The sequence below is a fragment of the Panulirus ornatus genome, chromosome 16, assembly GCF_036320965.1.
Source record: "Panulirus ornatus isolate Po-2019 chromosome 16, ASM3632096v1, whole genome shotgun sequence".
Lineage (NCBI taxonomy): Eukaryota > Metazoa > Arthropoda > Malacostraca > Decapoda > Palinuridae > Panulirus > Panulirus ornatus.
Genome location: NC_092239.1, coordinates 17,721,460 through 17,749,386, shown reverse-complemented (window position 1 = coordinate 17,749,386; position 27,927 = coordinate 17,721,460). Strand labels below are relative to the sequence as shown.

General features: G+C 47.4%; 1 protein-coding gene across 3 annotated transcripts in view; it reads left to right on the top strand.

Annotated features, from left to right (window-relative positions):
• The window catches only part of LOC139754176 (uncharacterized), a 184,888-nt gene extending 160,719 nt beyond the window's left edge, over positions 1-24,169 (top strand). For 2 of the 3 annotated variants that reach the window (XM_071671365.1, XM_071671364.1), the window contains 3 exons: positions 289-4,113; positions 5,903-6,077; positions 23,420-24,169. In XM_071671365.1, the coding sequence (XP_071527466.1) occupies positions 416-4,113; positions 5,903-6,077; positions 23,420-23,464 (3,918 nt within the window). In that variant the 5' untranslated portion in view covers positions 289-415 and the 3' untranslated portion in view covers positions 23,465-24,169. Of the gene's footprint in view, positions 1-288; positions 4,114-5,902; positions 6,078-8,913; positions 8,942-23,419 lie in introns of all 3 variants that reach the window. The other variant, XM_071671366.1, reaches the window with a different exon arrangement.
• The last annotated feature ends 3,758 nt before the right edge of the window (positions 24,170-27,927 follow it).

Here is a 27,927-nt window from a genome sequence, read left to right as displayed (position 1 = left end):
ATGATGTGTCCTCGTTGGTTATATATCACTAAATGTATTTTTGTTAATGTTATAGCCATGTATCCTTCTTAGGAATTATGTCGCTACCATGCGTCCTTGTTAGACATGAACTATATCACACCATATGTCTTTGTTAGGTAATATATCTACCATATGTTCTTGTTAATTGCCGTATCATTAGCACATGTCCTTACTAGTTACTGCCTCACTTACCACGTGTCTTTGCTGATCATTGTATCATTACCAGGTGTCCTTGTTAGTTACTGACGCATGTCCTTGTTCCGGCAGGAGGCAGAGCGCCGGCAGTGGTGGAGCTGAGACTGTAATCAAGCGGGACGGCCCGCCCGCTGCCAAGACGTGACGCCCGCACCCCTGCACATGACGCACCCCCAGCCCACACCCACACACCTCCGCCATGGCCACCACCACCACCAACAAAACCACCACCACCGCCACAACCCCTGGCAGCTGCAGCAGCAGCGGCAGCAGCACCGGCACCCGCAGCCATCCCGCGTCCGTCGCCATAGACTCCGGAAAGCGCAGTCTGTCGGACGCGGGGCGGCAGCGGGTGTCCAGCTTCCCGTCCCGGCAGCGGCGGATGGGCCCCGCGCCCCTTGCCTCCTTTGAGGACCTCAGCATGGACAAAACCACGTCGGACTCTAGCCCAGAAGAACGGACTCAGCTTCCAGAAATTGGTGAAGAGACCTCAGGCGCGACCACGCCCGTTACCCCCGTAGCGACGGCCGCACTCACCGTGCCTGCCTCTCCCAGGATTCGCGTTTCAGCAGCATCGTCTTCCTCGCCTCACGAGACAGACTCGAAAGAGTCGACGCCAGAAAAGGAATTGTTTTCGGGTTACGCGAAATCTGACTATTGTGAAAACATGGCTGCAGACTTACATTCGAGCACCGAGGAGTTGGACGCTGATGAGGAGGAGCAACAGCGGCGCAGAAGAGAACGCGCAACCAAGTTAGCAGAGTTGGAGAGACGGGAGGAAGCTCTTCGTGTTGCTGAGCTCAACCGGAAAGGTTCCTCCTCCTCAGTGATCAGCGATGGCCTCCTCCCTGTCACTAGCGGCCACTCCAGTAGGCTCTCCTCTCTAGGTTCTATCGGTTCAGCGCGGCGTTCTCCCTCTCCACATCGAATGCTTTTAGAAACTTCCTTCTGCGGTAATCGTCCCATCCAGCAACCGAGCATTGATCTGGAAGACCCGCCAGTCAGCACTACAAAGATAATGGATTTCACTATTGAATCTATAGAACGAGTAAAATCTCCGATGGAGGCGCGACCACCAGATATATTTCGTTCGCCAGCTACATCACCAAGACCCAGACCAGAGGATGTGTCAGCGGTAGAGGCTGCGCTCATCACGAAAGTGGAGGTTCCTGTCGTTAAATCAGCGCCGCCTCCTGCGACGGTGGTAGCCTCTGTTCTTAAAGAAAAACCTCTTCCCACACAGGTTGAAGTTAACGCCATAACGGAAAAACCTTCATTCAAGGAGGAACAACATATCATAACTGCCATTCCAGAGCCTCCCAGAGAGCAGCAATCAACGCTTCCTCCAAAATCTCCTTTACGAACCGAACCAGACCAGGATCAGCAGCAGCGACAGCCACTCTCATCACAGTCATCTCCGCGGTCTCCAAGGATGCCTAAGAAAGTTCCTGTGCCTCAGGTTCCAGACCTGAAGGATCTCCCTCGATCACCAGCACCCTCTGTGACCTCTTCGGCCGCCAGCACTACTACAACCACTCCGGAGTACCAGAACGCTCGCTCGTTCTCGACCACACCCTCTGCCTCGCCCAGAGCATCAAGGAGACGAAGAACCAGAGATGAAGTGGAGAGTGGCTCGTCATCGCCATCAGTGTCAAGAAAAAGTTCCTTTACAAATTTGTTCCGTAAATCTGATAGCACTGCGCTAAGTCCCGTCACTCCCGACTCCCCTGGCTCCAGCGGCCGCAAGAGTCCTTTCAGCCAATTTATTAAGTCTGCAAAGAAAGAATTCCGGTCGAGAAGTCGGTCTCGCAGTCGAAGTAAAAGTCGGGAAAGAGATCTAGAGGACGACACCCACGACAGGAGAACAGTCCTTTCCATCTTCAGGCCGAAGACTAAAAAGAAATCTGATGCTGATAAAGGTAAAGTTGCCGCTGACACCCGCACTGCCTCCACTGACAGCAAACTTAGTGAAGCCATTACGAACGTTGAGTTTACGTTCAATGACGATGGCAAATACCAGTCTTCTACGTTCGGTCTGATACGGCAGGAGAGTGAGGTGAACAGGGCGATAAAGGAGATGGTTCCGGCAGCCCCGACTCCTGTGGAAGAGGAAATTCCCAGGACAGACGCTATTGCCAGCTCCAGGGATAGCTCCTATAATGAACTCTCCTCTATAATGAACATCGCAGACACTAAACCAAGTGGTGAAAAGACTATAGTAGAAGAAATTAAAGAAAATGGCTTGACAGATAAAAGAGATATAATAGAAGACGAAGTGTTTGATAAGCCAAGCCAGCCTTCTCCTACACCTCCCAGTATTCCCAATGACGTTAAAGATAATGAGATCAAGATCATACACATTGAGAAACCGAGCTTGCCTCCCAAACAAAGAGATCGCACAGGTGAAGCTGAAGTGACCCTGGAGGCTCCGGCGCAGGATCAGGTGGCTGATCTCGACTCACGGTCAGAGTCAGAACGCGAGTCAGAGATCGAGTACCTCAAGAACAAAGCAAGACAACAGCAGGGGAATGAAGGTGAGCTGGAGTCCCCTGATGTCGAGAACAAAGGCCTAGTATCCCAGGATTCGATTGAGGATGGCGAACTTCCGTACGTACCCACTACCTTGCCTATGGAACGTCCCTTAGCGGCCCCCATGATCCCTGTCAAAGAACGCCCCGCAAAAATGCAACCGACTCATTCCATTGACAGACCCCGTAGCACTACACCGCTTTTACCGGGACGCCTCGAGGAGTACAGACCTGTAGCTGGCACGCCAGAGGGAGATAGTGACAAGATGATGATCAGTATTCCACAAGCAGGGCCAGTCAAGGTGCTACCAACACGTAGTCCAAAACGACAGAGCTCAATGAGCTGGGAAGACTTCTGTCAGGAGGGCTTGCGGAGTCCAAGAACACTGCGGAGACAATACAGGGACAAGAGTAAGCAGGCTTCAGATGAAAAGCCTCCTCCTCTACCGCCCAAAGTTCGTTCTCCCTCTCGATCTCCGGTAGCGCCGCCCGAACCTACCGCATCGCTGGACGCTTCCCCAACCCAAGGTCTTCAACCAGACCAAGTGAAGAGTTGGATTAATTTCGATGAGATGCCTGACGTGGTGCTGAAACCAGTGCGTCAAATTAAAACTGTTCCTCCCAGGCATCAGTCACAACAAAGGCATAAGGACATGCAAGATCAGAGGGAGATACAGAACCAGCTACAGCGAGATGAAGAACGGACGCAACAAGAGAAACTCGAGGAACAAGAATTTACTCCGACTCGGAAATTACCTCCATCTTTCCCCGAACCATTAACCCAACCAGAGCACGATTTCGAGCGTGCGCACTCTGAGGCATCCACACCTGACAAAGCCGACAGCTCCGACCGGTCGTCAGACAGCGACAAACCCACCAGCCCGTCGTCGAGCGAAGACCTCACAACCGTCAGGGAAAGACTTGAAGAGATCAAGAAAGAAGGGAAGGAAGGGGATGACTATGAGAACTCCGACCTGGAGCGATTATTAGCTCCGGTGAACGACTGTATCAACCGCTTATCATCACTGTCGTCTGAACCGGCCATGATGGAGCGGAGGTCACCCATCCCGGACAACTGGGCGGACTTCTTGCTGCCTCCGCAACCGGGGCGCAGGAGTCGCCTTTCGTCTTTGGGGTCAGACGCGGGTTCGATGGGCGGACGGTCACCGTCGCCGTCGTGCATGCTGCTGGAGACCTCCTTCTGTGGGTCGCACCCCATCGACGACCCCGCCGCCGCTGAGCCCGACGTACCTATCGCCGTTGCTAGAAAACTAAGTGGAATCTCCCTGGGCGACTTGAGTCCCTTCCCGTCAGACCGTCGAGACTCCTCCAACCTCCTCACGTGTCCGGACAGAACCTCCTTACTGAGGTACCTCCCTCACCCCTGCCATCGGGGTCGCATGCTTGTTTGGGTAGCACTATGCTATAGTCATGAGAACCTGTCACTCAGTCTACTTAACTTAAATAAGTACATCATGGGTAAGAAGAATGACAGCCTCTGCTTAAAAGTAATTAGTCTTTGTTGATTTCATTTTATGAGGCTTTTACATCAAATTAATGAGTATACTATCAGACATATAAACATAAACAGAGAAGTAACATCCTTGCTTAAGTCACATAGTCACTATAGTAATGTACTTGACTTTTGTACATGTGCATAAGACTGTCGGAATATTTCATGCATGCCCTGTTATTTCTGTACATGTCCTTTCTGATTGCTGCCATATTACATAATGCCATAGTATGTAAAACCTGTCCCTCTTTCATTTCTTTCTCTAGTTCTTTCATTTCCACCGCTACCTGCTTTCTTGTGGTAACCAGTGGTGTTACCGGACTCCTGCTGGAGGTTACACCGAGAATGGAGTCACCTTTTGTGAGGCTGTATCATCGTCAGTTGACGATACAGAGTACACTCTCGTCAAAGAACTTCTCGCTTCAAAGGAGTCCATCCATCTTGTCCCTGCTGCTGGTTGTAGCGCAGCCTTACAGTTGCCGGAGAAGAGTTCCTAAAGTTAAATGATAATAATGTGGGTGTCAGTCATCGAATACACTGCTGTGTTAGGCACGTATATGTTGCACTTGTTGACGTCCGGTGCACACGAGAAAGAGACGTGACGAGGTATGGATCTTTGCAGTGCCCGCGTCTTCCCGCAGCGACGGTGCGGCCCTTGGAGACGACGGAGTGACCCTGACACTTGACCCTTAAGGATCAGATCGGAGTCAGCGCCTCCTGTCGTGCTCAAGGGGGTATATATATATATATATATATATATATATATATATATATATATATATATATATATACAGTTCCAAAGGCGAGGTGGCAATAGCATTTAGTCCAGTGTTTTAAGGTCATTTGTCGGAAAATGAAATTTATTCCGCGCACTCTCAACTGAATAACAAATGAAGCCTCTGTCAGGGGTAAAAATGAAACGTTAACCTTTAAATAGTGTGGGTTATAACTGTAAATACCCAGTAACTTCCTACTACCATATTAAAGTAGCTGCTGGAAGTAACAAAGCCTTTGGGGAAGGTCAGCAGTCCCCAAAGCTTAGGAACCACAACTGTTACTGTAGCACTTATAGTAGCACCACCACAACCACCACCTTGAGCCAGGGTAACAGAGCAACGGTTGCTATGATAAATCCCCCAGAACCATAACAGATAACCAATATCAGTGAACAGTTTGTTTACCGTTGTAGAAAAGCCGGTGCGCTAACAGAGAATGTTATAATCAGAACAACCCAGCCATCGTAGGAGAGACCCGACCTTGCCCGCTACCACGGCAGAACCGACAAAATATAGAGCAAAAGCTATATCTCCCGACACCGCTCCACGTCGCCTGGTCATATAAAGTGTTGCGTGTCCACGTTGTTTGGCTCCTCGTATAATTCAGGTCATAAGAGAAAACATAACGGACGACAAACTCGGCGAGTTTTACGAGCTGATCTGGAGGGACTTACGAGATGGTCGCTTCCAGAGGCCGGTGTCTGTCTCCACACACACACACACACACATTAACATATGTGTGTGTGTGTGTGTGTCCTCTCTCTCTCTCTCTCTCTCTCTCTCTCTCTCTCTCTCTCTTCATGTTATAGACAGTTAGAACATTGTAGTCAAGATGAAGACTTTACTAGTGTCCTCCATCGTTCCAACAGCGACTCGTCAGCGGAGGGCGGTGGTTCCCCCAGGGAGTGTGACTACTACAGCAGCGGCAGCAGGCAACCGCAGCATGACCTGCAGCGGGGTCAGCCGGGGTCACGCCAGCTCAACCCCTTCGGCATGGACCTCGGCGTCAGGAGCAACCGTAGCTCCGTCGTTTCTCAAGACCAGGTGGGTAGGACGGAGGGAGGAGGTCCGCGCGACCTTCCAGGTCTTCGCCTGTCTCTTTTACTCCCGCAGGTCTGGTGTTAGTGGCTCCCTGCTCAGTGTGGGAGCAGGAGGCACAGGTAGCCTTTTTTCTGTGAGAGGGAGAGATACGTGCTTGGGGTAAAGATGACGCATCTACAAAACCTCAGGAAGGGTGACACAAGGGCTCAGGGGAAGCGAAATAGAGATAAGTGTTCAGGGAGGGCGAGGCAAGTGCTTAGCGAGGGTGAGATGAGTGTTCAGGGAGGGTGAGGCAAGTGCTTAGCGAGGGTGAGATGAGTGTTCAGGGAGGGTGAGATATGTGCTCAGGGAGGGTGAGATATGTGCTCAGGGAGGATGAGATATCAAGGAGGGTAAGGTCGGTGCTCAGGGGCGGTGACATATGTGCATAAGGAAAGGGAAGACGCTCATGTCGGATGCGACGCGTGCTCAGAAGGGGAAGGAAGCATTTCCTAAGGAACGGAGGGAGGCATTCCCTCAGGAGTGGAGGGAACTTTTTACTCCGGTGAGGAGGGAGGCATATCCTAAGGAGGGGAGAGAAGGAGGCACTTCCTCAGGAGGGAAGGGGAACGCCAACTGAGCAGATGTCAGGGAGGAGGTGGATCTAGAACAGGTACAGGAGGGCCGGGTATTTCATGGTGTTGTATCACCGTTCGTAAGGGGAAGGGAATATCATACAGCTGTATTACTGGTGATACAAGGTCAGGGATGTATGATGTATCAGTGGTGATGTGGATTACTGGAGTGAGGTGGTATATTATGAGTAGCATTAAAAGTGTTGACGGTATAAAGTTATATACGTAGTGTCATGGATATTTCTAGCCGCAGGGTAGTTAGGGCGTGTAGGTAACGCGGTACCAATGGAGCATGTGGTAATGCATTATCAATGTATGGGTAACGCGTTACCATCAATGTATGGGTAACTCGTTACCACAGATGCATGGGCAACGAGTTATCATAGATGCATGGGCAACGAGTTACCTTAGATGTATGGGTAACGCATTACCCATACATATACGGTAACGCGTTACCATAGATGCATAGGTAACGCGTTACCATCTATGTATCACCGCACCCAGGGGACCCCGGGCGTACCACGACACATAACATCACAACACTTGGCGGTACGTCACAACCTCTTCAGTCTGATGGGAATTAATTATATAATTATCGTATGAATTATACACGAGACATTTTCTTGACCGACTCTCTCTTTTGCTGGGAGGCACGGCCGCCACCTACTGCATAATTAAGCTTGAATCCCTTCCTCTTGCTGGGGTTTAAAGAGCCAGACACGGATCGTACAGTCGTTCATTTTTTTTTTTTCTTAACTCATTGAGGACGACTTTACGACCCTCGGGTGTGATGGTCAGGTCTTTGAACCGCATTTCAAGGGTCAGGTCGAAGGCCACGTCATTGTACCCAAGGGTCGTACCGTCGTGTTCAAGGGTTATACCGTCTTACTCAAGGGTAGTTCCGTCGTCTTCAAGGGTCGCACCGTTCTGCTCAAGGTCGTACCGTTGTGTTCAAGGGTCGTTCCGTCCTACCTAAGGTCGTCTCTTCCTACTCAAGGTCGTACCGTCGTGTTCACGGGATCAGTACGTTCATGTGTGCGCCACAAGAGAACAGTGTCTTCCTAGATGGTGTGTTGACAAGAACGTGTCAGTCTTGGTAACAGGAAGGAAGAACGTTAGTATAACACAGTCTGGGGTCTAGTACAGGTGTCTTCTGCATGTACATTAATTTCCAGCAAAAGGGAAATTATGCATAACTTCATTAGTTTGAGATCTAGATACACTCATACACACACACAAAAAAAAAAATATGTTGATATTTTAAGATACTGATCTGTTGTACATCAGATCAGAACAGGGAAATCGTACTTGTACCCTACTTTTACCTGTAAACTTTCCCCCACTAGAATAGATTGAATGATAGATTTCTCAGTCATTAACACTTGACCATAATGTGTGTCGTCAGGGAAAACAGGGTTTCCCTTATGAACTGTAGATTAAGAAAACAATAATGATATAGTTCTATGTACCTTATTGGGTTCAGATATCTTGGTATGTAATCTGATCTTGCCTAGATATTGTGGTATGTAATCTTATAGTGTTCAGATATTGTGAAGTTATCGTGTTCAGATATGGTATGTTTCTTGTCGAGTCCAGGTATCGTGGTATGTCATCCATTCGTGTTCAGATATCGTGGTATTGTAATCTTAAAGCATTCAGATATCGTGGCATGTCATCTTATTGTGTTCAGATCTGATGCTGCAGGTTTACAATACATAAACAATGCTTCCACTTCGTAGATAAGAAAGTATGACTGTGTGATCAAGGAATGACTGAAATATGACAAGCATTTTATGACTCGTTAGTGGAGCTCAGGTATGAGGTATATCCAATAAACAAAAAAGAGAATTGAACAGTGATATTTCTGTAAATGTTCATCTTTCCTGTACTGCTGGTAGTTGTATCTTGTGTGAAATCTTGTTGCATCTTGTCAGGAGAAGGCTTGCAAGGAAGGAAGGCTTTACATATTGTAGCATCACACATACAGTAGCATGAAAGATATGTATATAGGAGTGAACTGCTTCAGTAACTCTTTATGTCTAAATCATCTTGTAGATATAATGTTTGGAATATTCATATATATCTTCAGAGCTTATCAAAACAAACTTGCCAACAAATTTCATAAGATAAATGATATTGTTTGATAATTTAAGATTTAGTGACTGACCTGTAAATTTTGTATTGTGTTCTGAATAAGTACAGGAGGATTTTGTATCTCCTTGCAGAGGATGGTTAGAGGGGCTCCCTAAACAGGTATTACAAACAACGACCAGTTCCCCATTAAAGTCACACTCGCACTCCAGGATACTCCCTAGTCGCTGTTAGTTCCCTCAGCAGCCTCAGTGTATGTTAGTTCAGTCCACCAGAGTCTTTTAGTCCAGTCCCCCACCAGCCCCCAGTGTCTGTTAGTCCAGTCCACCAGCCCCGAGGGTCTGTCAGTCCACCAGACCCTAGTGTCAGTGTCTGTCAGCCAACCAGCCCACCATAGATCTGTCAGCCCACCAGTTCCCTGTCGTTGTCAACCTAGGATCCTCCTACATCGGCCGTCAGGTGTCTGTCAGGCCACCAGTGACCTCCCCAAGTATGTCAGCCCACTCGTGACCCCTCTTCAAATCTGTCAGCCACCAATAATCCCCCCCCCCCTCAAGTCCATCAGCCCACCAGTGATCCCCTTCAAGTCTGTCAATTTACTAGTGCCACCTCAAGTTTGTCATCCCATCAGTGACTCCTCTTCAAGTGTGTAAACCCACTAGTGTCGCCCCTCGAATTTGTCAGCCCACCAGTAACTCCCCTTCAAGTCTCTCAAACCACCAGTAACCCCCTTCAAGCTCGTGAGTCCACCAGTGTCCTCTTCAAATCTGTCAGCCCACCAGTGCTCCCCAAGTCTGTCCGCCCACCAGTGCACCCCTTCAAGTCTATCAGCCCAACAATGCTTCTTTCAAGACTGTCAGCTCAGCAGTGATCCATTTACGTCTCTCAACCCACCAGTGTCCCCCTCAAATCTGTCTGCCCACCAGTGACCATCCTCAAGTCTGTCAGCCCACCAGTGACCCCCCCCTCTTCAGGTCTGTCAACCCACCAGCGCCCCTCTTCAAGTCTGTCAGATCACCCGTGCTCCCTGAGTCTTTCATCCCCCTCAAGTATGTCAGCCCACCAGTGATCCCCTTCAAGACTGTCAGCTCATCAGTGAACCCCTTCAAGTCTGCTCACCAGTGGCCCCTTTCAAGTCTGTCAGCCCACATATGCACCTCTCCCTCAAGTCTGTCATTCCACCAGTGAACCCCCCCTCAAGTTTGTCAGCCCGCCAGTGAATCTCTCAAGTATGTCAGCTCCCCCATGACCCTTTCAAGTCTGTTAACCCGCAAGTAACCCCCTTAAGACTGTCAGCTCACCAGTGACACCAATTTAAAACCGCAATTTACCAGTGAACCCCATCAAGCCTATCAGTCCATCAGTGACCCCTAGTCTGTCAGCCCACCAGTGACCTCCTTCAAGTCTCTCAATACACAGATGCCTCCTCTCTCAGATCTGTCAACCTACCAGTGCCCCTTCAAGTCCGTCAGCCCACCAGTGCCTATTAAGTCTTTCAGCCCACCAGTGACCCCCCTTCAAGACTTTTATTTTATCGTTGAACTCTTGGAAATTTGTCAGCCCACCAGTAACCCTTCCTAAAGTTTGTCAGCCCACCAGTGACCTCCCTCAAGTCTGTCAGCCTACATATGCCCCCTCTCCTAAGTTTGTCAGCCCACCAGTGACCCCCTTCAAGTCTTGTCAGCTCACCAGTAAACCCCTGAGTCTTGTTAGCTCACCAGTGACACACCAAGATTGTCAGCACACCAGTGAACCCCTTCATGTCTGTCAGACCACCAGTAACCTCCTTCAAATCTGTCAGTCAATAGATGCCCCCCTTCAATCAAGTCTGTCAGCCTACCAGTGCCCCCTAAGTTTTCTGCCTACCAGTAACCCCCTTCAAGTCTGTCAGGCTACCAGCGACCCTCTTCAAGACTGTCAGCTCACCGGTGAACCCCTTCAAGTATGTCAGCCCACCAGTGACACCCTTCAAGTCTGTCAGCCTACAAGCTCCCCCTTCCACCAGCGGCTGTCAACTCATTACTCCCTCCAGGTGTCCGTCAGACCGCTAACCCAACGAAACCTATCCCTTCTGTGTGTGCTGTCTACGCTCCACCCCAACGCCGCGGTGGTCAACCCAACGACCCTCCTTTCTTTGCAGTCCACTTAACCTTCACTGAAAGACTCTCCTCTCAGTCATACTGCCCCTTCAAGTATCTGTCGCCTCACTAGCCCCTTCAAGTGTCTTTCAACGCACCTGCCCCTTCAGTTGTCTCTCAGTATGATTTGTTCTCCCAAGTGTCTTTCACCCTGATGGTCTCCCTCCCTCAGTGTGAGTGTGTGCCTCGACCCACAACCCTGACCCAGAGTGACTGTCAAGCTACCAGTGGTGGTGTTCTCCACCCCATCAACACCTCGGGTGTGTCTCAGTCCACGGACACCTCACTGTCGAGGCTGTCGACCCCTTTCGACCCACCAGCCCTCTCTCCCACTGGATGTCGACCCACCAGCCTTCTCTCTCACTGAATGTCGACCCACCAGCCCTCTATCCCACTGTATGTCGACCCACCAGCCCTCTCTCCCACTGAATGTCGACCCACCAGCCCTCTCTCCCACTGAATGTCGACCCACCAGCTCTCTATCCCACTGCATGTGGACCCACCAGCCCTCCCACTGAATGTCGACCCACCAGCCCTCTCTCCCACTGAATGTCGAACCACCAGCCCTCTCTCCCACTGAATGTAGACCCACCAGCAGTCTCTCCCACTGTATGTTGAACCAGCAGCCCTCTCTCCCACTGAATGTCGACCCACCATCTCTCTTTCCCACTTCTTGTCGTCTCTCCAATCTCACTCCCACTGACTGTCGACCCACCAGTGTCTTTGGAGCCATTAGCCCTTTCTCGCAGTGACTCTCGACTCACCAGTTACCTCTCCCTCCACCTGTCGACCCACCATCCCAGGTAGGGGGTCGATGTGTGCCTCGGCCAGTACCAGATAGTCCGCATGTCAACATTAGTCAAATCAAACCCAAGCACAGCTGGGTCGCGGCCTCCTGCTGGCCCACATTTCAGCCCCACCTTGAGCTCCCGAGGCAGAGCAGAATGGCTTCTTTCCCGAGCTCAGAGATGGAGGTGATGGGCCTCCTTCACCTGAGGTCTGAAACAGACCACATTTGGCCTCATCTCTCTGAACTGTATACTGGAGCAGATGAGCTCCACCCTCACGGATGTGAAGGCTGGGTTGGCTCCGAGGGAACCATTCCCGTAATCTATACCACACTGGCCATTCCACGACACCTGGAGAGTTTTGATATCTTGGGAGGAGATCTTCAGTAAGCCAGTGAGTGAGTGTAGTGCCGCCAGATAGCCTGTTGTCTGTGTGAGAAGTGATAATGTTATTGATCGCACTCTGAACATAGTCTGTACAAGTCTGTCTACAGCCTGTCTGTGATGCCCGGGCGTGTATGAGAATAAACAAGAATGTAGTCTGTATGCATTCACACTGAGTATAGCCTGTATATAGCCAGACTGCGATGATAGTCTGTGTACAGCCCGACTGTGAACGTAGTCTGTATACAGCCCGACTGTGAACGTAGTCTGTATACAGCCCGACTGTGATGCCTCAAGACTTAAGATGAGAATCGTCGATGACATACAGGCTGGAGTGAAGGTGAGGCCAGCATCATCATCAGCAGCAGCAGCCACCCCATGCCCCACACCATCCCCCTCTAGAGTACCTCCACCACACCTAGAGTGCCAGTTTCACCGCCTAGAGTGCCACCGTCCCTCCTAGATTACCGCTCCCATGTCTGAAGTACCACTAACACCACCTCTCGAACACCGCCACCCACTGTAGACTGTCATCACCCACTGTAGAAGTCCACCGTCCACCTTCCCTTTCCTCCTCCCTCCCCTCCCCACCTTTGGAATACCCCCCCGCCCTCACTGGAGTAAACACCCCCTCCCTCTCCGCCCACAGCCTTTCCCCTCCTCCCGTAGAGTTGGTTTATAGCCTTTGGGAAGACCTCATCATTGGTAGCAGAAGTTCGTGCCCAGATCCCTCACATACTTCAGTGATATATTGTTATTCCCAGAGATATTGAACTTGTTACTTGTTATATGTGTAGTGCGCACACACACGCGCGCACACACACACACACACACACACACACACACACACACACACACACACACACACACACACACACACACACACACACACCACTCACACACACACACACACACACACACACACACACACACACACACACAGAATGTATTTTCAGTCGACTGTCTGCCTAAATCCAATAAACCGTTATCTATTTATCTATCTATCTATTTCTTTGCACATTGGTTAGCGTTATTGACTATGAGTCAACACGGCGACCCGCATGGGTTCGAATCCTAGGATGTGGCAGGTGGACCACACCCAACCCAGTCATTCATTCTCCCCTGGCGTAGCCTGCGGTGTGTGTGTGTGTGTGTGTGTGTGTGTGTGTGTGTGTGTGTGTGTGCATGCATACATGGGGTAAAGACATTATACATATGTACAAGGTTAAGAGACGGGGCAACACGAGTGTAAAACTCTCTCCCCGTAACCAGTACATAGTAATCACACACACACACACACACACACACACACACACACACACACACACACACACACACACACACACACACACACACACACACACACACACACACACACACACACACACACACACGTACACAGTTTTTCCCATTAATGTAGGTATATGCACTGTTCTTTTTTCCTAATATTACTAGGTAGTGGTTGACGTTACCCTCTAGAAGCATAGCACTCCCCACTTGGTGACAATATCCAGTGGGGAAGTCCTCGCTAGAACTGTAGTTTCCCCCTACATAAGAATAGCTAGTGGTTAAGTTTTCCTTAAAACTGTAGAATTTTTCTCCAGTGGTCATGTTACCCACTAGCACTAAATCATTCTCCTCTGTTATGATAATCAGTGGTTAAGCTGCCCACTAGAACCGTAGATCACCCCTTTTATCTCCTATAATCTTTTTAATTGCTTGACATATCGCCATGATTGATATCATATCCACCATTGCCCAAATTGAACGACAAAATTCAGGTTGATTTTCGAGTCTAGCAACATGTTTTGAATCGCAGATGTTTGTACTTTTATTCTTTTATTAGTATTTAGTAACGAATGATTTTATCACTCACCTCCCTGACGCTGTGCATCGCCATTTTCTTCGCCTGTTGTCCAGAACGTTCACTGCCTTCCTCTGTCTATCTCAGATCCGCTCCGTCTTCCTCCTGTGTCTCGTCTCGCCTCACCTGTACCTCTATAAACCTGGATTGTTATCTAGTTCAGAAAGGAAGCAAAGAAGGTGATCGTTTGGACACGTTAATCTCAGGTGTTTCTGTCGGAGTTTGCATTGGAGCAGACAGCCCAGCTACCTCGCTGTGTGATGAGGGTTGGGGACCTGTGGAGGGAGGAGGCTGCCTGCATGAAAGCGTTAGGTCTGGGTCCATCTTAAGGGCTCCTGGATTCAGAGAACTGCATTTCAAGAATCCCTTAAGTACGTCGACAGGAACGTGGAGTAGGACGGTGTGACCTTCGAGTATGATAACGTGACCTTTGACCTGAAATTTTGAATGTTAGATCCAAGGGCACACCATCATACCTGTGGGTCGTACCGTCGTGTTCAAGGGTTGTACCGTCGGGCTCAGAAGCTGTACCGTTGTGCTCAAAGGTTGTATCGTCGCTCTCAAGGGTTGTACCTTCGCCCTCAAGGGTTGTACCGTCGCGCTCAAGGGTTGTACCGTCGCGCTCAAAGGTTGTACCGTCGCGCTCAAGGGTTGTACCGTCGCCCTCAAAGGTTATACTGTCGTGCTCAAGGGTTGTACCGTCGCGCTCAAAGGTTGTTCCGTCGCCCTCAAAGGTTATACTGTCGCGCTCAAGGGTTGTACCGTCGCGCTCAGAGGTTGTACCGTCGCTGTCAAGGTAACAGTGGAAGGAACTCACAATGGCAGATCATTAAAGAAGAAAAGAATGAAATTTAAGATTTTTATATGAAATTTTTGACGAGAGAGCCACGTATGAAGAACATGATGTATCCTGGTGGAAGACTAGTAGTAGACACAGAGATGATCTCTACTGCTCACACTTGTATGATTAACTCTTCCCATTATAATGTGGTGGTTTGAAATAGCGTACCCTCATCTGCCTTTCTCATATATATATATATATATATATATATATATATATATATATATATATATATATATATATATATATATATATATCTTTTATTCATTCATTCGCATTTTCCACGTTAGCGAGGTAACGTTAAGAAGAGAAGACTGAGCTTCAGAGGGAACATCCTCACTTGGCCCCCTTCTCTGTTCCTTCTTTTGGAAAAATAAAAAACGGGAGGGGAGGATTTCCAGGTCCCCGCTCCCTCTCCTTTTAGTCGCCTTCTCCGACACCCAGGAAATACGTGAAGAGTATTCATTCTCCCCTATTCCCTGCGTGTCGTAAAAGGCGACTAAAAGGGGACGGAGCGGGGTGCTAGAAATCCTCCCTTCCAGATTTTACTTTTCCAAAAGAAGGAACAGAGAAGGGGGCCAAGTGAGGATTTTTCCCACTTAGGCTCAGTCCTCTGTTCTTAATGATACCTCGCTAACGCGGGAAATGGCGAATTTGTATGAAAAAAGAATATATATATATATATATATATATATATATATATATATATATATATATATATATATATATATATATATATATATATGTGTGTGTGTGTGTGGGTGTGCGTGTGTGTGTGTGTGTATATGTGTGTGTATGTGTGTGTGTGTGTGTGTGTGTGTGTGTGTGTGTGAGTATGTGTTTGTATATGTGTGTGTATGTGTGTGTGTGGTGTGTGTGTGTGTGTGTGTGTGTGTGTATATGTGTGTGTATGTGTGTGTGTGTGTGTGTGTGTGTGTGTGTGTGAGTATGTGTTTGTATATGTGTGTGTATGTGTGTGTGTGGTGTGTGTGTGTGTGTGTGTGTGTGTGTATATGTGTGTGTGTGTGTGTGTGTGTGTGTGTGTGTGTGTGTGTGTGTGTTACCCTACTCCGCCATCCTATGGTTACACTGCGAGTGGAAAGTCACAATCAGCAAGACTTTATCATCGTCCAGTTGACGAACGGTCGTGTAGGGAAGTCGAGGAACTTCTCATTCAGGCTGTCCATCCTTTCCCGACCACAGGAAGTAGCGCCGCCTTGTACCTGCAGGTGCTTTCCCAGTGGAAGGTGCCCCTAGTGACATACAGCAGTGATGATGATATATCCTTCGACTGAGTGGTATGACGGTGGATGGACTTTCCTAGACTCAATCGCTTCATAACTTATTCCCTTTCGTAAAATATTCCTGTTACCTGAGACCATTATTCATTTTTCCGAGTGGTTGATATGGTTGATATTTTTACGTGTATTTTTTCCTTTTCTAAGCATTCTCCTGGTCATTATGATTCATCATATTTCATCATCATCTTCTCTGGGTTTGCTCTCTCGGTTAAATGTGTAGTTCACAGGATAATCCATACAGTGTTTATCGCGTCATGTTTAATTATGCAGCTGCTACAACCTAGTCTTCAGCAGTCCAGCCTGAATCTCATACGACCACAGTCAACGTGATCCAAGTCATCCAACTTCCCACACCAGCGATTTTCTCTCAGCCAAAGTCCCGTAACTCACCTCCACCACAACCTCCCCCACCAACCTGGGCCTCACACATCTCGCTCAGTTCCATACAAGCTTCCCATCTTCTTTATAGTTATGTTTCACAAACGTTAAGTGTGTGAGTCCTGTGTTCTTACCCTGGATATTGTCCTTAAGTATCCAGGAAGGCTTTCCCTCGTGTGTGCATCTCTGTACACTCCATCCTGCCACTCTCCTTCCCACCTGCACACCTCTCTCTCTCTCTCACCCCATCTCACCGTGGCGGCCCTCTTCCCTCTCCCATCATAAGCCCGTCCAACCTCATCATCCTCAATCACCTTTTCTTTCCCTATGCTTTTACTCGTGAATGTACCGCAGCATTGCCCCAACAACAGAACTCTCTCTCTCTCTCTCTCTCTCTCTCTCTCTCTCTCTCTCTCTCTCTCTCTCTCTCTCTCTCTCTCTCTCTCTCTCTCTCTCTCTCTCCTTTACTCCTTCCCATCGCCATCTCTCTGACCATTCTTGTCATTTCACATTCGCATCTCAGGCAGGAGGAACAGTTCCAGACAGTTTGCAGTTTTCCTGTCGTCTCGTTTACCTTCATGTTTCCGTGTCATTTCCCAGGGTCGGCTGGACCCTGAGTCCGCAAGGCTTCGTCTCACTACATAATCTTCCTCAGTGTCTCATCCGCTGCCTTACCTACCTCGATCCTCCTCAGTGTTCCGTCCAGCATCTTATTCCTTTCCATCTTTCTCCGGGTTCCACATACTTGCTTATGCATGACCACACTCTCCCACATTTCATCATCGTTTACAACATGTTCGCTACACATGATCTACAGATACCTGACGTTTAATACCCTTACGATGCCTTCACCACTCGAGCGCCTCTTGCACGCTGAGGAGCGCCTCACACACAGCCACATTACTCCAGCTCGTACCACCGTCAGTGTCTCGTCTCACAGACTCTCGCATAATGACTCCATAACCCGCTTGGTCCTCCTCAGTTTACCCCGACAGGGTATCATCCTTGTGTAACGACAGTCTGGTGCTGACACTCCCTTCAGGCGTTTATAGCGTCGCTCCTCTTGGTATGTTACACGCCTCAACCGCCCTTACGAATCCATTCTTATAAGCTGAAGATTCATGGCGGGTATATCCCTGTCTTACCCCAACTCTGACCTCAGACAGTTCACTGGTGTCGTCTGGTCATCCTCACATGTTATCCACTGTCTCTGGAGGAGCGTTACCCAGTGTGATCCACGTCGCCACAGCACTCGCACTCCCTCAACACATTCCATATCTTCCGGTCAACTGCGCCATAAGACTTGCGATTCAAAACTCCAGACCTACAGATCCATAAAAGCTCTCTCCACACTCCCACTCCTCCGTTTTTCCTTACATTCGTATGTCTAGGTATGTGACCCACAAATCCACGTCTCCCCAGAGACCCTTCCTGTCCAACGCCCACTAACGTATCTGACTTTTTTTTTCTTCAAATCTGCTCGGTTACTCTCTGGCTATATAGCCGCCACCATCACTTACAGTCGTCCGCTATCACGTTCATCCATGTGTAAGTACAATGACGGCTTCCGCTCAGTATATTGAGGTGGAGCACCAGTGAAGGCCATCTTCGCCTCTCTCCTTCAGCGTCCCTCCATCCCCTCGACGATCCTTGCCTTGCCTCACCATCTCCAATATCTCTACAGCTTCCCTTCTACACCCACTCCCTATGCCCTCCCACTCCCTGAACTAACGACGGGCTTTTCCATCACCTCCAACGTTAATGTACCTTTCAGAATATTCCTCCCATCTCTCGCGTACCTCCAGTGGGTGTGGCGGACGGCAGCCTACCGTCTACATAACCATAACCACTACCTCCCCCCCAGTGGGTGTGGCGGACGGCAGCCTACCGTCTACATAACCATAACCACTGCCTCCCCCCTCCACACAGTCTCCTGTATTCCCGCCGGCGCTACTCACGTGTTTCTGTTTCATTTAGATCACCGAATTTTACTGATAGTTCTAAAACTTTCTTTGTTTTCGTCTTTGATTCTCGACATCCGTGTTTTCGTATTTTTCTCATTTCTTTACTTATACTTCCCTGTTACATCATCGTTGGATACACCTCGTTTTTTTATTCTACTTCGTAAGTCCACCAAACCTGACCCTATTTTCTACCTCTCTCCTCGCTCCTCCCACGTCTCCTCTGCTTCCACGTTAATGTCCTCATACTGTTCCCCATGTGTCAGTCACACCTCGATATGTACCAAGGAAAATCTTGTTTTTGTTGATATATCCTTTTATCAGCTTCTAAACTATAGAGCACGGCACGGCGGTACGACCCAAGCTTGAACACGACCCTTGAGCACGACGGTACAACCCTTGAGCACAACGGTACGACTCAGTCATACACAGTGGTCGTATCGTCTTATCTAAATTTCGTGTAATTATGCTCATAAGGTTATATTTCCACTCTCGGTCATCATTATATTGTTCACTTACTTTGCTCTTACATGCCACTCACTCACACGAAGGTGCAGCTCTTTTTGTAACACTAGGCACACCTTCGTTGTTCCACGATATGTATGAGTTCAAAGTCGCGGCAGTTGCTGTTTATGTTGGAGTTAATGTAAACGTCGGCGGCACAAGTACGAAGGAGTGCGCATGCGTCGTCGTGACTGCACAGCGTTGAGATTCTATGGCGGTAGTTGCTGCAGCCTCCCGTGTAGCAAGGACCTACTTAATGGAACATACGTTGATAGACAATGAGGATGTGAATAGATTGCTGGCTTACCTCTCTCTCTCTCTCTCTCTCTCTCTCTCTCTCTCTCTCTCTCTCTCTCTCTCTCTCTCTCTCTCTCTCTCTCTCTCTCTCTCTCTCTCTCGTCAGACTGGTGTCCACAGCAACAAGCAACATGTTCTGCTGCCCTGTTGTTTACATATTGATACATTTGTCATGTTGGACATGAAGAATGGCTACATTTAACTGATTCTGCCGCAAAGATAAGGTCATAGAAGAAAACACCAGGTCATGGAAGGGTAACATCAGATCCTGGGACAGACCACCAGGTCAGCAGCAGGTCAAGGGGAACGTTATGGAGGAAAAACACAGTTCTGAGACGGAATACTGGGTCATAAGTCAGGTCACACCAGGTCATAGTAAATAACCTGAGAACGAGTCGTGGAACACCAGGTCATATCAGGTTGCTTTTGTAGAAGTCGTTCATGTGAGGTCAATTCATACAGTTGTGAGTTGACTGTTCCTTTGTGGCTGAGTCTTTCACCAGCCTGGTCCATGGTGGTCAAGAGTGTGTGAACCATCATCTCTCATACTATACAAGTTTGCAGGCTTGACCCAGCCTCCCTTCCTCCAACTTATATTTGCCAGTAATACTCGTAACGCACACCCATTTTCGTTAGAATAGTGTCAAGAAACGATTGAACGTAGTCCCATAAGTCAACACTGGTATTTTGTAATATAGTAATGCTGTAGACCTCTACTATTCGTAGGAATTATACATCCTATTGTCTCCATCAGTGTCTCCCTTCTCATTCACTCTGTATCATCCCAACACCCGCGTTGTCAACACATATTTCCCGTAAGTGTTATGGACTAAGTCATCAGCCAGTTCAGCGTGACGAATTTCCTACATGTGAGGTAATCCCACACACAGCACATTGCATCCCAAACCGTCCATCACTGATACTGACCACATGACCACGACCTGAGTGTCTGCTATGAAGAGCCTCCGGTGCACTTCGAGTGTCCGTGAGAATATATGTACCTTACCCTTTCCGTAGAGCCACCTGGAGTACAGCGTCCCCTCACAAACAGCACGTCACTAACCCAACGTGAATAGTGTGATCAGTAATTCCCTTATTCTGTGATCTCTGTGACACTTTTTACCAAACTGCTTCCTCCTGTGAAGACCACAGCCCTCCACGCCTCTCTTTAACCATCCCGATAATCATGTGCACAACATCTCGTGTGGGGATGATTCACAGATAATCGAAATACACTGTCATCATCTGTGACTCTGACCTCTCATATGAATGGAGCTATTATATATACCATCACGGCTGTTCTCCATATATATATATATATATATATATATATATATATATATATATATATATATATATATATATATATATATATATATATATATGAAGTATGAAGTCTGTTGGGGATGAGAGAGCTTGGGAAGTGAGTCAGTTGTTGTTCGCTGATGATACAGCGCTGGTGGCTGATTCATGTGAGAAACTGCAGAAGCTGGTGACTGAGTTTGGAAAAGTGTGTGGAAGAAGAAAGTTAAGAGTAAATGTGAATAAGAGCAAGGTTATTAGGTACAGTAGGGTTGAGGGTCAAGTCAATTGGGAGGTGAGTTTGAATGGAGAAAAACTGGAGGAAGTGAAGTGTTTTAGATATCTGGGAGTGGATCTGGCAGCGGATGGAACCATGGAAGCGGAAGTGGATCATAGGGTGGGGGAGGGGGCGAAAATCCTGGGGGCCTTGAAGAATGTGTGGAAGTCGAGAACATTATCTCGGAAAGCAAAAATGGGTATGTTTGAAGGAATAGTGGTTCCAACAATGTTATATGGTTGCGAGGCGTGGGCTATGGATAGAGTTGTGCGCAGGAGGATGGATGTGCTGGAAATGAGATGTTTGAGGACAATGTGTGGTGTGAGGTGGTTTGATCGAGTGAGTAACGTAAGGGTAAGAGAGATGTGTGGAAATAAAAGAGCGTGGTTGAGAGAGCAGAAGAGGGTGTTTTGAAGTGGTTTGGGCACATGGAGAGGGTGAGTGAGGAAAGATTGACCAAGAGGATATATGTGTCGGAGGTGGAGGGAACAAGGAGAAGAGGGAGACCAAATTGGAGGTGGAAAGATGGAGTGAAAAAGATTTTGTGTGATCGGGGCCTGAACATGCAGGAGGGTGAAAGGAGGGCAAGGAATAGAGTGAATTGGAGCGATGTGGTATACCGGGGTTGACGTGCTGTCAGTGAATTGAAGCAGGGCATGTGAAGCGTCTGGGGTAAACCATGGAAAGCTGTGTAGGTATGTATATTTGCGTGTGTGGACGTATGTATATACATGTGTATGGGGGGGGGGGTTGGGCCATTTCTTTCGTCTGTTTCCTTGCGCTACCTCGCAAACGCGGGAGACAGCGACAAAGTATAATAAATAAATAAATAATATATATATTGGAAAGGATCACAATTTTGCGCGTGATCAAGATATTCCTATGAGTTCACGAGGAAAATGAAATACGATAAGTTCCCAAGTGCACTTTCGTGTAATAATCACATCATCGGGGGAGACACAAGAGAGAACTATGTCAGTTGATATACATCGAAAAGACGAAGCTAGGACGCCATTTGGTTTACCAAATGGCGTCCTAGCTTCGTCTCTTCGATGTATATCAACTGACTTATATTTCTCTCTTGTGTCTCCCCTGATGATGTGATTATTACACGAAAGTGCACTTGGGAACTTATCGTATTTCATTTTCTTCGTGGACTCATAGGACTGTATATATATATATATATATATATATATATATATATATATATATATATATATATATATATATATATATATATATATATATATTTTTTTTTTTTGTTTGTTTTTCTTTTTTCTTTTAAACTATTCGCCATTTCCCGCGTTAGCGAGGTAGCGCTAAGAACAGAGGACTGGGCCTTTTTTGGAATATCCTCACCTGGCCCCCTCTGTTCCTTCTTTTGGAAATATATATATATATATATATATATATATATATATATATATATATATATATATATATATATATATATATATATATATATATATATATATATATCAGTCTTTTTGGATATGAATCATAATTGATTTCTTAAAAGGATTTAGGTAATCATTAGTTCATTGAACTCGAGGTGTATTTTCGGTATGAGTAATAATTAGATCAGCTCGACATTCTGATGGTTTTGGCGGGGCTGTGTCCAGTGTGAAGTCAGCTGGAACTCACACTAAGCTGGAAGTGCTCAAAGCTGACCCGGGAACAGGCATGACCCTCTTCTGTTATCGTAAGGTTGTCTGGTATTCTATTTTGTCGCACGCTGAGGTTTCTTTATCTCCTTAAGCACGACGAGCACGTCGGAACGACCCTTGAGCACGACGAGCACGTCGGAACGACCCTTGAGCACGACCAGCGCGTCGGAACGACCCTTGAGCACGACGACACGAACCTTGAAGTGTGATGGCCCTTAAGGGTCAGGTTAAAGACTAGGCCATCACGCTCAAAGATGGTACTGTCGTGCTCAAGGGTCGTACCGTCGTGCTCAAGGGTCGTACCGTCGTGCTCAAGGGTCGTACCATCGTACTCAAGGGTCGTACCGTCGTGCTCAAGGGTCGTACCGTCGTGCGCAAGGTATAAAACCATCTCTTCTCAACAACCATACAACTTGTTCGTCTTAGGTATACCAGAGTTCCCTCTTAGTGTCTCGCTAACCATCTCTTGGTAGAGATAGTCGGTTTGGTCTCTTGTCTCCCACTGTTTCCCTCGCCTGCCGCCAGGACTGCTTGCCTACGTTCCCCTATACAGTAGCTTCCCGTGCTCTCCATCCTCCCTTAGAGACTGCATGACAACATTTAGCATTCGACAGTAATCAGATTTACGCTTATGGCTATAATGTGAGGCATTACTCCTACGTCATCTATTTGTGAGCTGCCACACCCATAGATATGATGAAGTATATGTGGATATGAATATTCTAAGATATATATATATATATATATATATATATATATATATATATATATATATATATATATATATATATATATATATATATATATATATATATATATATGTATATATATATATATATATATATATATATATATATATATATATATATATATATATATATATATATAATTTTTTGATCATTGTTGTAAAATGTTGAATATTCTCTCGTTTTTTTCAGAGTCCACCAGATAGTCCGAACTCAGCCACGTTCCACCCTTCCTAAACCAGATGTCTTCAATTAGACTTAGTAGAAGTTTCGGTTGTTTCATAATGCTGTATCTATGCATTTATAAGAAGTGTATTTTGCATTTTCATATTCTAGTGAGAAGAACTATAGTTGTTGTTTCGGATGGCATCACTTTTCTCCTTGTAAATTATTGTACATTGGACCTCATCCTTCATAATGTGATAGGCGTTGTTGTTACGATTATCTTCATTGTCTATAACTTCATTGTTATTGCAGTAAGATCACTCTCCATTTTGGCCTTTTTACATCTTAACTATTTCCCCCCTCCTTCCCTCACCCCCCCCCCTGCTCGTTTTGAATCTACTTTTAAAACACACACTCGTAAGAAACAAGGTTGATGAGAGATAGACATGAGCTTAACGAAGAGGTCAAGAACTGCCAAGAGCTGTTCCCCTTACCCCCCCCATACACACATCCACACACACACACATACAAACACATACACACACACACACCCCTGTGGTTAGTCTCTTAACAAAGTGTAAAGCGTCGAGAATCAAGTGTCGGGATTCAAGTCTCGCGTTTCGAGATTCAAGTGTCAAGCTTCAAGTACCATCAAGTTTCAAGAAGCAAGCGACAGGTTTCGAGATTCATGTGTCAGGTGCTGAGCTCCAAGTGACAAGTGGTGTTCCTGTTGTACAAAGAGGAGGAGACACTTCAAGCGGCCTTCACACTTACACCTGAAGGTAAGTGCTTATGGTGTTGACACTTTCTGATGGGTGTGCTTAACGCTGGCTTAGATGTCCACCAGACACAGACACCGACGTTTGTGTCCCCCACAGCATCCCAACTTCACCTTCATCTGCTGGTGAAGGATATCATTTCACGTTCTCTTTTTTGTACACTCTGGAAATTGCGTTCCGTTTTATTTTTTTCTCTTCAACTGCATACCTTTACTTTGTCTTTCAGGAACCACTATATTGACTTTCATTTTGAGTGCTCCGCCATTCATTACTGTTGTGTCTGATGATTGGTTCGCTCATATCAAACTTCCTTTGACCTATTGACCTATGATGACGCAACCCCTGAGCACGACGGTACGAGCCCTCAGCACGACGGAAGGGTCGTGTTCGCGGTGTTCGTTACCTCGGGTGACGGCCAGGTTTACCATATAACCCCGTAATATCTCTACCTCACTGATGCCCGCCACGTTCATTTCCATTAGCCAGCCAGATATCACAGGGTCGTGGAATACACACACACACACACACACACACACACACACACACACCCTAACTTACAAAGCTTCAGCTGGACGTTAAGGAGTGCATGTTTTGCTTTCCTGTATGAGCATTGCCTGAGAGGGAACCTGGGCATCGTATCTATACGTTTGTTTCCACGGTTCAGACATAGGACAGTAAGGATGTAACACATCCCTGCTTTTTATTTTGAAATATATACCGAAGAATGAAGTATACGCTGTGGTATAAGATAAGGATGTCTGCTATGCTTCATGAGGTAGACTCCGCCACGTAGTGGAGTCTGTAATGCTGTGTCTTTTTTCCTATTTATATCATACCTGAGAAAGAAGCTCTGTCCATGGCTTCAGAGTATACCATATGTTGGCCCTCGTCTGAGGTATACCTTGGCATGAGCTATTAGTCTGTTGTATGAGAACATGGTATATCTGCCTGTCATACGTCGGCTGCATCTCCCAACCAGTTAATGGGATATCCCAGTCCAGGCGGGGATGTTATCTGGGGAGGACTGGCATCACAGGGTTCCCAACCCCTTCCTCCTCCTCCTCCCTGGGCGATGCCCATCGCGAAAACGTCTACTAGGCAGTTGGCCCTGCTCAAATGAGCGTATGAATACCACGAACACGACGTCACGACCTACGAGTGTGATGTCCCGGCCTTTGACCTGACCCCTCCCCCCGCCCACTCTAAGTGTCAGAACAAAGGTCGTGCCATCGTGAGCAGAGGTCGAAATCGTTGTGCCCTCGGTGTTACCGTGGCTGATGGTTAGCGCTAGGCGGCCCCACGGCAGCCACTGTGGCCCCACGGCAGGCACTGTGGCCCCACGTCGTAAGGTAAGGAATTTGAACACACATTTCTGATGTTTGCCTGGGTAGTTCACCAGAGATTTATCCCCTCCTCTATATTTTCCTTTCTTCATTTTGTTTCTAACCTCCTTACACACCTCCTTTGCTGGTCTTTACTGTGAGACACACTCTCTCTCTCTCTCTCTCTCTCTCTCTCTCTCTCTCTCTCTGTCTCTCTCTCTCTCTCTCGTTTTATTCCCCCAATTTCTTTGAAAATTCGTAGGTTTTTTCTTTTTTTTTTTCATATAAAGATGTCACCTCTGTTGGAGAGGGTATGAATATACGTAAGAAATATAAGTATTTTGGTATCGGTTCTACGTGTATAAACACACACACACACACACACACACACACACACACACACACACTCACTCACAGAAAACGGCATGCGGGTCGTGATTTGTGGTAAGGCCTGTGGCTGGTTCCTGTAATTTAACCGACAACGAATTGGAAATGGACTAAAGATTTGCGCAGGGTTGCCAAACGCTGGGTTAAAACAACAAGACACTGCTCGTGTTTACTGTTGTGTGTGTGTGTGTGTGTGTGTGTGTGTGTGTGTGTGTGTGTGCAGATGCAACAAGCGCTATTTATCTTTACGTTTGAAGCTGTTTGCTCAACAGAGGATTTTAGTGGGACGATCCTGGCTGGCTGTGAGGTTTGGTCGAGTGCACGGCGGCAGGCAGGTTGGTAGGCTGGTCGCTGGCTGGCTCGCTTGCTGGCTCGCTCGGTCGTCAAGCAGATACATCCCTGCCACGCCGGCCTGGCCTGGGCATTACGTGGATCAGGTCACGCACGTTCCGAACATCCGTACTAGATTTACCACATGTTGTTACTAGCTGTATATTGCTCCACAATTGGTCCAGCTCGTTTGATGATGGAGCCCTTGGTCACTTAATCACTTTGAGGACAGTGGTACAGACACACAACCTCTGAAGCACAGTGGTACAGTCTTTGAATTTGAGGTCCTGTCCTTTGACCTGACCCTTGACCAAGCTTCGGGGTCAGGTCAGAGATCAGGACATCATACCCATGAGTTGTCCCATCGTCCTGAAGGGTCGTATCGTCGTGCTCAACAGTCGCACCGTCGTGTTTAAAAGTCGTTGCGTCGTGCTTAAGAGGTTAGCTATGTCATACATGAGACAGACATGACGTAAGCTCCATGGCTAAGGACACCCGTTTGGTATTCTAGTAAACACCAAGTTCGAACCTCCCAGTCAGACACAGTGTTGTTATTTTCAACCTTTCGATTTCAAGGCCAAATTAGTTTAAATTCGGCTGCAGAGTAAATGCCATGATTCACTGACGATTACGGAGAGAACCATCCGTCTTGATACCACAGACTCCTCCTCCCTGAAGACCCCACACCACATCCTTACAGAACCATGGTGAGCACAGGGATGTACGTTGGTGCATCCTTGGTGTGGGCTGTACCTCCTCTGGTGGTCTCCCACACAACAGATTGTAGAGACGTAAATATGACACATCGATGAGGCTTAGAATTACAATTCTTTTTTTTTTTTTTTTACTGTCATGTGTTTCGTAACAAATTACACACACACACACACACACACACACACACACACACACACACACACACGCACACATCGTATTGTGGGCACTGAGATATGAGAACTATTCTGTTTTGAGGACATATTCTCTTTAACTCGTGGGTGCCATGATATAGCCGGACTGGTCTGGCAAATATACTTTCAGGGTTGTAGAGGAAAAAAAAAGTAGTGTTTCCTCTCACCGTTAGTGTGGGGGAGGCGGCCATGTTGAGTGGTGGTATACTGATGAAGGGGAGGAGGGAAGGGAGGAATTTGAATCAATATTCTCCCCTTGAACACGACGGTACACCCCTTAAGCGCGTCAGTAAGCTTATTTAGCATGATGTACGACCCTTGAGCACGACAATATGCCCTGTGAGTACGTCGATACGCCCCTTATGCATGTCGGTACGCCCATTGAGCACGGAGGTACGTCCATTGAGCGCGGCGATACGACCCTTGGATATGATGTTGTGACCTTTGATAAGCCTCTTAAGGATAAGGTCAAAGTCCAGGGCATGATATCCAAGGGTCGTACCGTTGTTCTCAAGGGTCGTAACGTCATGCTCAAGGGAGCTGACGAAATGCTAAGACATTTGCTGTGTGACGAAGCTGGGGTTACCGTAAGAGGTATCAGGGCTGAATGAAAAAGAAAGAAGAGAAAAGACTGAAAAAAGGAGGTAGAAAAGTAACTGGAGAACTTGGCGTATTGGGTATTGAAAATTCAATAGGGTGGAGTGCTCAAGTTGATTGTTGTGAGCCTTCGAGGAACACGAACCTCAGGCGGTAAAAAGATACGAATAACTGTAGCTCAGTGGTGGATCCACAAGGGGCACCAGTGGTGGGTC